The sequence below is a fragment of the Strix aluco genome, chromosome W (assembly GCF_031877795.1).
Source record: "Strix aluco isolate bStrAlu1 chromosome W, bStrAlu1.hap1, whole genome shotgun sequence".
NCBI lineage: Eukaryota > Metazoa > Chordata > Aves > Strigiformes > Strigidae > Strix > Strix aluco.
Window position 1 is genome coordinate 21937343 of NC_133970.1, and position 13119 is coordinate 21950461.

General features: G+C 39.5%; 2 protein-coding genes across 13 annotated transcripts in view; one reads left to right on the plus strand and one right to left on the minus strand.

The window, feature by feature from the left end:
- Positions 1–488: 488 nt before the first annotated feature.
- On the plus strand, positions 489–1872 carry LOC141917838 (endogenous retroviral envelope protein HEMO-like). The gene is given in 5 exon segments (XM_074811424.1): positions 489–572; positions 942–1199; positions 1202–1372; positions 1374–1646; positions 1648–1872. Coding segments are annotated over 5 exon segments (1011 nt in total).
- Positions 1873–4318: 2446 nt separating this feature from the next.
- Positions 4319–13119, minus strand: part of LOC141917775 (sorting nexin-2-like) — a 49898-nt gene continuing 41097 nt past the window's right edge. For 6 of the 12 annotated variants that reach the window (XM_074811274.1, XM_074811273.1, XM_074811268.1 and 3 more), the window contains 3 exons: positions 12245–12325; positions 12062–12133; positions 4319–4631 (listed from right to left, as the gene is read on the minus strand). In XM_074811274.1, coding sequence (XP_074667375.1) covers positions 4488–4631; positions 12062–12133; positions 12245–12325 — 297 coding nt within the window. In that variant the 3' untranslated portion in view covers positions 4319–4487. Of the gene's footprint in view, positions 4632–8511; positions 9727–10756; positions 11245–11268; positions 11347–12061; positions 12134–12244; positions 12326–12713; positions 12850–13119 lie in introns of those variants that run through there. The other 6 variants (XM_074811275.1, XM_074811272.1, XM_074811270.1 and 3 more) reach the window with 5 other exon arrangements.

The following is a 13119-nucleotide window of genomic DNA, read 5'->3' on the forward strand; positions in this document are numbered from 1 at the left end:
AGCAAGTGGTCAAGTAGAGAAGATGAATCATTTAATTAAATTACAAATAGTAAAACTAGGTCAGGAGGCCGGATTGCCTTGACCCCAATCATTGTCTTTAGCACTTTTGAGAATCAGAACCAAACCCAGAACTAAGGAGGGATTAAGTCCTTTTGAAATAGTGTATGGGAGACCATATCTGATACAGGCGGGGACATCAACTCAGATTGGGAATGAAATATTAACTGATTATGTTATAAGCCTACAAAAGCAGCTGCGGGAAATAGAGAAAATGGTCCTGGGGACCAGAGCTCGAGGTCTGGACGGGCCTGTACACAACATTAAACCTGGTGATTATATATATATATCAGATCTTTTTCAGATTCACCTCTGGAACCAAAGTGGGAGGGTCCATTCCAGGTGTTGTTAACGTCCCATACAGCAATCAAGATTAAAGAACGATCATCGTGGATACATCACACTCAAGTCAAAGGAGCTCCAAAACAGCAATGGGAATCAAAATCGACTGGACCCCTAAGACTCCGAATCCAATGAAAGGATGGACACTGATTATCAACATGATTGAACTATGGGTAGGGACCGTAGGTGCATGGGATCAAAACTCTTATCTGAAAATGACTCAAACAATCGCAGAAAATTTAGAGATTCCACTCCTTGGAATTCCAGTGTCTTATAACAAATGGAGTTGGCCCCACAATAGCTTAAATGACTTTACTTTGCCCACAGGGGATAACATAATCTGGAACGTGGGTACTAATTGTGGCCCTGGCCAACAGGAGAGCCAATTACCCTCAGGGGAAACCATATGTTGGGGTTCCCAGAGCCCACTGCCTCCTAAGGAATTAGTCCCCAATCATTCTTGTGGGAGCAAAAATGGCTATCCACTTAAATTTGATTTGCAAATATTAGAAAAGCCAATCATCATCAGATGAAATAATAAGAATGCCCTGAAGTTTGGAAGATTTCCTTTAGAAAATATAACCAAATGTGAAATAAGAGAAACCCTCCATGCCACCCTTAACAGCACTTGTCCACCAGCTATACTGAAAGGACTATGGTTCAACTATTCTTATGACTGTATCCCTGATGGTCACTGGTGGTTGTGTGGGGATGGAAGGGCAAGGAAATCTCTGCCTAAATATTGGGATGGGGATTGCACCCTGGGTTATGTGATTCCCCAAGACAAAATATATAACCACCCACATCCCCACCTGGATTTATACGGACCTCTTGGCGGAAGGTGCGTAGGGCTCTAGAAAACCCTCTTATAAAAAGACCGACAGCTTATCATAGTTTTGTAAGATGGCTCTTTCCTCAATTAGGAGTCAGTGAATTAGAAAAGGCCATAGTAAATATTTCGGCCACAATGGAAAAAAATAGTAAATTCCACTGTAGACGCCATCCAGGGGCTACAAGTAGAAATTTCCTCACTTAGTAAAGTAGTCTTACAAAATCGTATGGTTTTAGATTTAATAACAGCTAAAGAGGGAGAAGTATGTTTGATAATAAATCAAAGTTGCTGCTCATACATCAACCAAGGTAAAAGAATTGAAACAGATATGACCCAAATATGGCAGCAGTCAAAAATACTACACCAAATAACTCAGGACAATACATCGTTAGGATTTACAAACCTATGGGAGAAACCTCACATCTTGGCTACCAGACCTAACATGGTTAAAACAGTTCTTTATAGCCTGTGTATTAATAATTATTCTAGGAATATTGATATGTTGCATGCTACAGTGTTTTATGTGGATATGCAAGTATACTAGCAATCATTATGGGGATTGGAAAAGACATCAGCTACGCCAAAAGGTGGAGAGTGGTGCATACTTTGCCAAAACCCTTAAAGGGAATGGCATGATATAGCAAAAGAATTTGCATAGGTGAAAGAAAAGGGGGGAATTGATACAGAGAAATGTCCACTTTCCTTGCAAATTATTTACTTATAACAACATATGATGATTTCTGAACGTTGCCTAAGAATCCTGCTTGCCCAGACTGTTTTGTGGATTCAGTGTAGCTTACCCAGATAGTTTGGGGATTGGCTATGATAAAAAGTAGCAGGTAGCACCAGGGTATGAATTAAAAAGACAACTCACTGATAGCAGACTCAAAGCCCTCAATGGGCACTCACTCAAAGCCCTCAATGGGCACTTAGGCAAACTTGAACAAAAGGACTCAGAGATGCTATCTAGGGAGGATGATCTCGCCGATTTAGGAAGAAGACACCTGGACTTTGCTTCACAGCGCATGCCCTGGAAAGAGCGGACACCGTGAGGAGGACCACGTACTTCTCCCCTTGACCATCAAAGAAATAATTATAATAATCACGCCTATCCCCCAAACTAATTGTAATAACCCAGCCTTTCCTAATGAATCTGTATGCTTTGGTGTAATAAATATTTGGCTACTTGCCAGAGACGGTGTGCAAGCTTTATGGAGAAATCTCCTTGCACCCCAGCTGGAATAAACATACCTGCTTTATAACTCTCTCCGAGTTGTAGAGTTTGTTTCTGCACTTCAGGTCTTGTACATATTCTGGTAAGCCTCTCTTTTCATCCCTCAAACTGCAAATTCAGGTCACCAGGCCTGCAGTTTGAGTCATTTACATCTCTTATCCTTCCGATGTTCTGCTAACTTTTTTTTTTTTTCTCAATCCAATTGTTCCAATTAACCCAAGAATTTACTAGCACAGGTCCTGTTTGCATGTCCACATAATGCTCTAGAAGTTTGGTTACAAATTTATCACTGTAGGCACATTAGCAAAGGATCAGTATCCCCATCACATACAGATTATATACATGCAATCTCAGGAATACTCACAACTCAACTGGATCTTGCCTGCTATGAAAATATTAAAGGATGTTAGGAGCAGCCGCCTCTTTCAGCATATCTGGCCCAGGATCCCTCCTATCCAGCCACTGGAGACCAGTCTGGTGTGCCCCGGGGACCTGGGGTCGCTGCCCAGGCTGAGGGATGCAGCTGCCCCTTTCTCGTTTGCACCTTCAACCAACAGCAAAGCTGAGCACCTATCCCAGAGACACACAGACACACATGCAGGGGAACACACACAGGACACTGACACATACAGCTACACAGACTGCCATAGACAAAGTATTGCCCTCAATAGCAGTCACATAAAACATAAACACAGACAGCCAAGTCTCCTTTCTTTTCGGCTGATAGAGATAGAAGTTCACTAGTGAAAGTACACACACACCACTCTCTAGACTCAAAAGCACAAGCACATTCACAGATCCACCAAGGACTGGCACAGACCCTTCTGTCCTATTGGTACCCCTGCCTGGATCCCAGGCCCTCTGACCTGCTTCACAGGTCTTTTATTCACTGTCTGGCCCAGCTTAATGCACCAAACATACACACACACACACTCCCACTCATCCCACTCTACTTTTCTACTTCAATGTACATTTCTAAGATTTTGATTCGTGGAAACAGACTCTACAACTCAGAGAGTTATAAAGCAGGCATGTTTACTCCGACGCCGGGGTGCAAGGGGATTTCTCCACAAAGCTTGCACACCCACTGCACATTTTACCAAAAACTTATAGTGTGGATATACATACTCATTGGATTACATAATACAAATATCCATATGCATAAGTAAGGCTGGGTTAGTTCTAGAGGCTGGTGTCAGCAGTTTATGTTCTCTTTGCACCCGCGCATTGCCTCCTGGGGGGTGTCTCCGGGGGTCTTTTGGAGGAAGGCTCGTAGTCTCTCACCTTGTACTTTTCCTCAGAGCATGCACAGATTCTCTTAGCCAATTTCTTGAACAACAGGAGTGGTTTCAGCCAGTTTACCCATTCTATCTTATCTAAAAGCACCAGTATATCAATTTCTACCATCCATATATGGCTATCTATTCATTACAAAGACTAAACTAGTTAGAGCACATCTGCTTTCCAAGGACATGTTTCTTATTTTTGCTGACCATTGTAGTTCTTGGTAGGTTTCCACAGAAAACTGCTTTGTTTTGATGAACACAGTAGTCCTTGGTAAAATTCCACAGAACAGTCTGGGCAAGCAGGATTATTAATCAATATTAGCAATATTCAAAAATACTATAAGTTGCTATAAGTAAATAAGTTGCAAAGCAAGTAATCATTTCTCTGTATCATTTTCACCTTTTCAGGCAAATGGTAAGCCACAGCAGCTGCTGGGTGTTTTATCTAACTGTCCCTTAAGATGCTTTACTTCATCTTTCAATTTTTCCTGAAAGTCTCAAACTTCTGGTTTGGTATTCTGTTTTTATTTTGGTGGCATTGTGTTAAAGAATTTCGCCAGACTGTGGGTATCTCTAGGCTTGCTTTATTAACAACTCAGAGTTGGGCCATCACCTCAGTGAGTGGCAGTGGCTAACAAAAAACACCTTCTATATATATGATTCTACATAAAATTATGCAATACAAAAGTCTTTGGTGTTTTCCCACAAACTCTTAGCTCTTAATTCTTCATCAATTTCAAGAGTCCATTTTACTCCACAGCTTTAGCTGATTCTCATCATTCTGTTCCAATTCTTGCTTCAGTTTCAGGGTCATCTTTCGGCTCATCATCTTCTTCATCTTTCTTCCACTAGTTTTCATGTCGCACAATTCTGAGAAAGACTTCAAGATGTATTAAAAGCTTAGGTAGAGCAAGAAGTTTCTATATACGAAATTCTCTTAATCTAGCAAAACACCTGTGTTTAGTCAATTAATCATCCTTTGTTAAAACTGTCTCTATATGATTAGCTTGACCGGGTTTTAAACCAGGCTTGGGTTGGGACTATACAAGAAGCAGGCTAAGAACACTTTTCAGGCCTGTTGAGCAGCATTCCAGTTGCCTTACAAGATAGCTAAGTCCTGAATACATTTCACTAGGCCTTAAAATCTATTCCAAATATACCAGAGGTTATATTTAAAGTTCATCTACACATTGTTACCCTGAACAAGAGGCTTTGTTCAGAGTTGCTTGCTACCCATGGGAAAGAACGTATTGTTTATCAGGGAATCATAGGCTGCAAAACTGTTTCTCATCGCACATTGCAGGCCCCACAAATGCTTCTCATTGCACCCAAGGACACATAGTACATTTTATTGTCCATAGAAATGTTTCTCATCAAATACAAGGACAAATTGGACGCATCAGAGAGATCAGTCTGTTTTTCAAATCGTCAACAATAATTAGTAAGGAACTTCTAATCAGGAGCTACCGTCCTTGAAGAAGAGAAACATCCTGGAACATGGAAGCTTGTTAAAATTGTTTTACATAAATCAATTTAAGACCCCTGCCCAAATAAAGACTCTCACCTTTTGAGCTTGGGCAGAAAATTAAAAACTCACTGTAACTTTAAATTGGAGCGAGTGTGTTACTAACCAATGAGGGATAGAAGTGATAAGTAACTAACCAATAATCATTATAGTAAATACATAATCATGTAGTTTGGAGTGTATAAATACTTTGAAGTTCTTTTGTTTGGTGTGCTTGATTTTCACCTAGCACCCTGCGTAGAATAAAGCAATATCTCCTCTCTAAACTAATTTCTGGTTTCAAGAGTCTTTATTTCAGGTAACAGTTTTCTAGCGCCCCAGATGAGACTCTGCCAATAGTGAGACTTGAAGTCCAGCTGACTCTCCCCACCATCGGGAATCACGAGCGGCACTCCAGCACGCACCAGACGTTTTTTCCGGGGACTTCCCTGGTGATTTCCCATCAGAGGTGGTGAGTACTCAACTGGAAGCAAGTTAATATATTGCTCAATAAAAGGAATCCCCAAGTAAATCATACTAAGAAAAGTATGTGTTTGTGGATAAAGGTTATTTACAGATGCTGGGGGTTCTCCTGTGTTTGTACGGTGACAACCAGAGCAGGTAGACATAAGGGTAATGGGAAATTCAATGTTATCTTCTGAAGGAGGCATTGTAAGAGCCTCTCCTTTGGGTTGTATATTGAAAAACTGGCAAAAGTTTGGAGGTGGTCCGTTAACACAGAAAATGTTGGATGAATATTGTAATCATTGGTGGACAATGTATATATTAGACGATTGGGAAAAATGGCCAAAGGATAGAACATTGAAATATAATACTATATTGCAATTAATGTTGTTTTGTAGGTGGGAAGGAAAATGGGATGAAATACCGTATGTTGATTTATTCTTTACTCTCAGAAATGACTATATGAGTAGAAAGGATTGTGGATTAATGGACAATGATATGAATGTATTGGCTTTGGAACAAGAAAATGAAAAATCAAAAATGCTAAAGCATTGCTGCTCAGCCTACGGTATTGGGAAACGATGTAATAAGGATACTGAGGAAGAGGAGGATGTTCAGTTGTTAGTAACCCCACAGGGACCACCGGCCCCACAGTGGCCACCTGATGTTCAGGATGAAGGTGTGGAAGTGAGGGAAGAGGGAGAGCCTGGCAGGGAAGCGGAGAGAGCATCTGGAAGTTAAAATTATAGTCCTGTAGCAGGTCATACTAGATAAGAAGCCGCCGTGCTGCGGGCACCTTTAAGACAGGCAGTAGGGCCTGCTGCAGAGCTGGTATGGGTAAAAATTCTTTTCTCAGTAGCAGATTTGAAAGCCTAGAAGGAAATGGCAAGCACCTACAGGGAAGATCCACAGAGGGCAGCCCAGGCATTAGAAACTATTATTGAAAATCATGATCCAGATTGGAAAAATGGGCAGATTGTTCTGAATGCTCTTTTTACGCATGAAGAGAGATGAATAATAATAGCAAAAGCTAAGGAAGAGGCAGAGAAAGTACATGTACAGGATGCGCAGGCAGGAAGAGTGGATGATCATTTCCCAACTATAAACCCTAATTGGAATCTGAATGATAGAGTACAAAGGTTGCTTTTAACAGAATATTAAAGGTTGATTTTATTTGGGGTAGAGAATGTGATTCCAAAAATCTAGCAAAAATCTATCAGGTAGTCCAAGGGAAAGATAAGACACCTTCTGCCTTTTATGAAAGATTGTATAAGACAGAAAATGCTCAGATGTAGATCCAGAAAAAGAAGAAAATGCACTGTCTTTAATATATTTGTGGGACAATCTTATCCGGATATTAAAAACAAGTTGCAGAAATACAAGGGGGAGGATGCGAGATCTATAAATAAGTTACTAGAGACTGCTTGGAGAGTGTATAATAATAGAGAGGAAGAGGGGAAAAAAAGGCAAAATAAGGAACAGCTTAGTAGAGACAGATTAATAGCAGTGGCAATAGAGGGAATCAAGGAAGTAGAAGGTGGAATGGAAATAGAGAAAATCAGAATCAAAAGGGGAGAAATAGGTGTCCTTTTACTCCTCTTGAAAAAGATCAATGTGCAATTTGCAAACAAAAAGGACACTGGAAGAGGGAGTGTCTGCAAATTAGATCACAGACAAGACGCCCTAGGATTAATGAAAATCCTAAACTAACAGAATTGTTGACTTTGGATCAGGATTCCGACTGATGGGGACCAGGGGGTGACTTGAAAGTCTCCCCAACAGAACCCCTGGTTACCCTGAAGTTGGGGAATGAGAGTGGAATATTTAGTTGACACTGGAGCAGCATGTTCAGCTTTAAACACATGGAAAGGTAAATTGAGTAAGCAAAGTTTATCCATTGTTGGTGCCACAGGGGGTAGAGAAGTCAGGCCATTTTTCCAACCTATTAAATGTGGATATGGATCTTGGAATTTTATGCACAAATTCTTGTATGTACCCAATTGTCCTATGCCTTTATTGGGAAGAGACTTGTTAAGTAAATTGAATGCTCAAATCATGTTTGAAGACAGTCTTCCATGAACTTTCTCCGATGTGAGTCTTTCCCACAGGCTGCAGCTCTTTGTGAATGCTCCAGAGTGGGTCCCTTCTACGGGCTGCAGTCCTCCCAGCAACAGACTGCTCCAGCATGGGCTTCCCTTAAGAGTCCTGGCCTTCTTTGGGCACAGCCACCTGCTCCAGCATGGGGTCCTCCACGGGCTGCAGGTGGGCATCTGCTCTACCAGTGACCTCCGTTGGCTGCAGGGGAGTCTCTGCTCCACTATACTTCCCCCCCCCCCTTTCTTCAACTGACCTCATTGTTTGCATAGGTATTTCCCTCACAACTCCTCCTCCTCTCAGGTTCTCCTTATTAAATATGTTATCACAGAGGCACAGCCACTGTCGCTAATTGGCTTGGCCTTGGCCAGAGGCGGGTCTGACTTGGAGCCAGGGAAGAGCTTCAAGAAGCTTCTCAAAGGAGCCACCTCTGTAGCCCCTCCCCCGCTACCAAAACCCCACCACACACAAACCCAACACACTTCCTCAACTGACAGTATTTTTTAACTAGAAAATATGGCAGAGCCATTTTATTGATGCACATATAACACACACCAGTTATCACTTTGAAAAAAATCTATATTAACTTTTAAGAAATCATCCTACAAAAAAACCCACCAAGAAGGAAAACCAAAACATATTTCCAACAATTGATCCACCTCAAGCTTTAAAAACGAAACAATAAAAGCCCCACAACTTTCCTTTTCTCTTTTTATTTACAATAATGACAGTGAGTTCTGATTCTAACCCAGAATTTCTCTGAGGAACTGTATAACACAATAGTATTTTAAAAATATATTTAGAACAGAAAGAGAAAAATGCGGTCTCATTTGAAAATTTTGCTTAGTTAAGGAAAACTGTTAAGCAAATATGGAAGATGAAGCGTATGAGAAAACAACAGACTTGCACAGACTTGCTAATGGGGTGCTCATTTACACTGTTGTTAGAAATTCCCTACGTAAAACTAAGAAGAAATGGTTTGTGCTCAAGCAGTTTTATATATTCCTCAGAGACACCATGAATAGTAATAAGAACATTTTTTAAATTAGTAAAATATTTAAAGCATGGGCATGTATGCTACACTAATGTACAACAATTGAATAAAAATCTGATCTTCCCACAGGACTCACTAAAAGATTTTTTGCTTTCCAGAGAAATCTTCGCTAACTCAAACTAACGTTCAAGATAACAAGGTTCAATGATCTGGCAGTTTTTAAGAACAGATTGCTGACATGGTTTTGAATGCTTCTTAGATGAAATCACTAACATTAACAACTTCATATTAAACAATTGGTGCCAGCGGAATTCTCAAGAGCTATTCAGTAGGCTCCAACTTCACAAATCTATATTCTAGAGCATATAATACATTTCTGTGTGAATTATACAAACTTTTTTCTTTCTTACAGTGTTAAAGAACAGAATTTAGGGAATACTTAATCTCCAAATAATTAACACCAACTATGGTGGGTTAGCCTTGGCTAACAGTCAAACTCCCATCCAGCAGCTCGCTCACTCCCTCCTTCCTTCAGCAGGGCTGGGTGTGGGGGGAGAGAAAATATGAAGAACAGGAACAAGAAAGCTCTTGGGCCAAGATAAAGATGGGGAGATTGCTTACCAATTACCATCGCAGGCAAACCAGACTCAACTTGGGGAAAATTAATTTATTGCCAATTAAAATAGATATTTAATTACTGATTTGTGATTTGGATAGTTGGAAACAAAGAAGATAAACATTAAAAAAACACCTTTCCTCCCCCCTTTCCCTGGTTCAACTTCAGTCCAGACTCCTCTACTCCTGAGTGGTGCAGAGGGAACAGGGGAGTGGGGCTTCTGCTCAGTATACAACAGTTTCTCTCTGTTGCTCCTTTCCTCTCACACTTTTTCTCTGCTCCAGCATGGGCTGCAGTTCTTTCTGGAATATACAACAGATTCATCATGAGTCCTCTACGTGCTGCAGGGAATATCTGCTCTGCCATAGAGCACCGCATTCTCCTCCTTCTCTGACTTTGGTGTTCCCTCCTCCTCTCCCTGTCTGGCCTTTTCTACGGTTTCTTTTCAGAGGTACCACAAGCTTTGCTGATGGTGGGTCTGTTTCGGCCTGTGGTGGGTCTGTTGCAGAGCCTTCTGGAACCAGCTGTGTCCAGCACAGGAGCAGCCCCTGGTCTCTTCCCATAGAGGCCACACCTACAGACCTGTCTGCTACAAAAACCTTGCCACATACACCAAATACATCAACTTAAATACTGAGGGAAACAAACAAATATACAGTTTAGTTCCTGGAGATTACTTAACGTTTTTACATCTCTTGAGCATTTTTCTTTTTGAATAGGGAGAAACAAATGCCACTGTTTTTTTGTCTATATATTCCACCTGTGAACAACTATTAAGCAGAAATAACATAGCTTTGTTAAACAGCTAAGTTTTTGAACCTGCTGATTTAGCAAAGATATCCACAGCAGGGTGTTGAGAAGGGGGGCAATTAAATACCACTCAAAATACGGTTCTTATTTTTCCATAATCTTTGGCTATCACCATCACGAGGGCCTCTACCATGCTACATGCCATAGAAAGCTACCTGACACAATCTGTAGTGCATTCTTTGTCTTCCACAAGCAAACTATCAGAATATATTAAAAATACTTTATGCTGATAGCACTAGAGACAAGACAAATCACAGGCTAGGAATCAAATACCAAAGAATGTGTCTCAGGGTGGCTGAGGCCAGGCCCACTTGCAAACAAATGATATTGTGTGAAGCTGGCATGCTCACTGCATGACAGCTGATGTACTGCAAGGGGGCTGGACTAGATGATCTCTAAAAGATCCCTTCCAACCCAAACCATTCTATGATTCTGAAATTATATCAAAGGCTGCAACACACAATTTGTTATAAATGCTACTTTTAAGAACACCAGTAAATATTTAGAGAAACAAAATAAGAGTTTAATGTTTCACAAGATACATTTCTTTATTATCGTAATCACAGAAACATGATTTTGTACAGGAATGTGCAAGTGAACATTAATCAATGCAATTAAATTTGTTTCAAAGGTCAGGTAAACATGCTACAGAACATTGTATTGTAAAGAACAAAAATATCTGCTTTCTGGCCTTACAGTGCACATTTTCGTGCAAGTATTAAGACACAACAGTGTTCAATTCAACAAAGTATTGCAGAACATCATGCCACAGTCCACTTCAAAGAGGGTCATGACATGCAGCTTATTAATAAAATGTTGTAGTATATAAAACCACCACATGTTAATTCATAAAATATACAGTGGTTTATTTGGATGATTTTGAAGTGATTTCAGTGTGGAATTTAGTTTTTATCCAGGACAAACATCCACAGTCTCTTGTTATCTGGAATAGTGTTCTTTTATGCGATGGATTTGGCTTCAGGTAGGAATGCCTCCCAGTATTTTATTAGCTTGCAGAGAAGGAAAAAAAACCCAACACCTTACTTTAATTACTGAATGTTGGAAAAGGAACACACATGCACCTTCCTCCTCTTGTACTGAATTTGTCTCCACTGGACAAAGTAAGAACACAAATTCTTCCATTCACATTGTCCATTCATTAATTATCCATTCACATTATTAGATAATGCAAGAAAAAACACAATAAATACACAAATCTGCTTATGCAGAGTTATTCTTACACACTGAGCACATTGCCACAGAATACAGTTATACAGAATTTGTTTGCACGGTGAGTTTGCCATTCTTACCTCTAAAGGTGGTGGTTTTTTTAATGATTCTATTTTTATTAAACAAAGCTGGAGGGTTATATTCCCAGATTGAAAAAAAGAGATTCCAGACACTCATTTGGGAACCAGGCCTACTTCTGAGTCACTGAAAGCTGTTTTACTGCTGTACAATATTCAGTAGTACTTTTTTATTTTTTAAAAGCAGATAAGCATTTGAGTATTCAAGTCTCTTCAGTAAGCCTAAGCACATATTTAATGCATTTTACTCAAATCTACAAGTAAAAGCATTACTTGAATAGACAAAAGACTCCTACCTCCCTGATGAAGCTTCTCTCTTGCTCCCCTGAATTAGGGCTATGCAAGTGAGAACAGTAATAGCTGAAAAACAGCAATCACTATGTTCTCCTGCAATATATTACAGACTAGAGTTAGTTCTCTATGTTTTAGAAACTGCTATACTTTAAGCCCACCTTTTTAAACTAACCTAATATGGAACCTATTAAGTATTAACTTGTACAAAAATTTTAAAATTTCTTACCTGCTGTTGTGCTTGCACTAACGATTCTAAGTACTTGATAATAACAGTTTTAAAGTCTTTCACTCGTTCCATCTGTTAATAAAGTAAATAATTATGGTAGATTAACCTCTTAACCAAGTTTGCTTGGAACATCAAGATTATCTAAAGCAAAACTGTCATTTATTTGGACAAAATTATACGTGCCTCAAATCTTTGTACTTCCTCATGAATGGTTTTGGAGATCTGTTCAAAATCTTTTTCCCCTTGCTGAACTTTTGTCTCCCACTGGCAAAGGAAAAACATGCAGAGATAAGACTGTGTTCTCTGTTCAGTCTATTGGTACCTGAACTTTTTATTAGCATATTAGTGATAGTCATTCAAGAGTTCAAAAGCACCTATTTGTTTTTTATACATACTTAAGGGAAAGTCTCAGTACAGTAATTTCAGAATAACAATTTATAGAGAAGGATGTCATCAGATCAGTTAAAACAATGATATCTCTAAGGTAATGTTATCTGTATACCAAATATAAAAATATCTTAATATTGTTATTAACGAATATTTAGTAACAAAAAATTTAAAGATTCTTTAGCAAAGAAAAAGGATCACTAAAGCTTTATTAGCTATTCCCTTTACAAACACTGCTATAAAAGGAACCTTTAAGTTTTCTCACCTGTTTAATCAAATGTGAAAAAGTCTCAAAAAATAGTTGTCTGTATTTTCCTATTCACAGAAGAGATTAAACCTTCATCTCCGCCTATGGTCAAGTAAATGCTTATCTTTGTCATATTTCTGCTGCAGATGACAAGCTAACAAGGATGTGTTTATTGGTCAGGACATATGTTATTTAAGCAAGCCAAAGCACAAGCTCACTTGCTCAGTGAGGACTGTTTTAAGAGACAGCAGGAATTAAAAAAAAAAAAAAATAAATAAATAAATTGCAGGTAAGAGCACAGAAGGAAAATTCAGAGGAAGTGAAGCTGCTCATAGGGTTTTGCCATACTGGAAACAAGTACTGTCAATACTACAAGTACTGATTACTGGGAACAAGTAATATCAATACTACAAAACATTTGGTC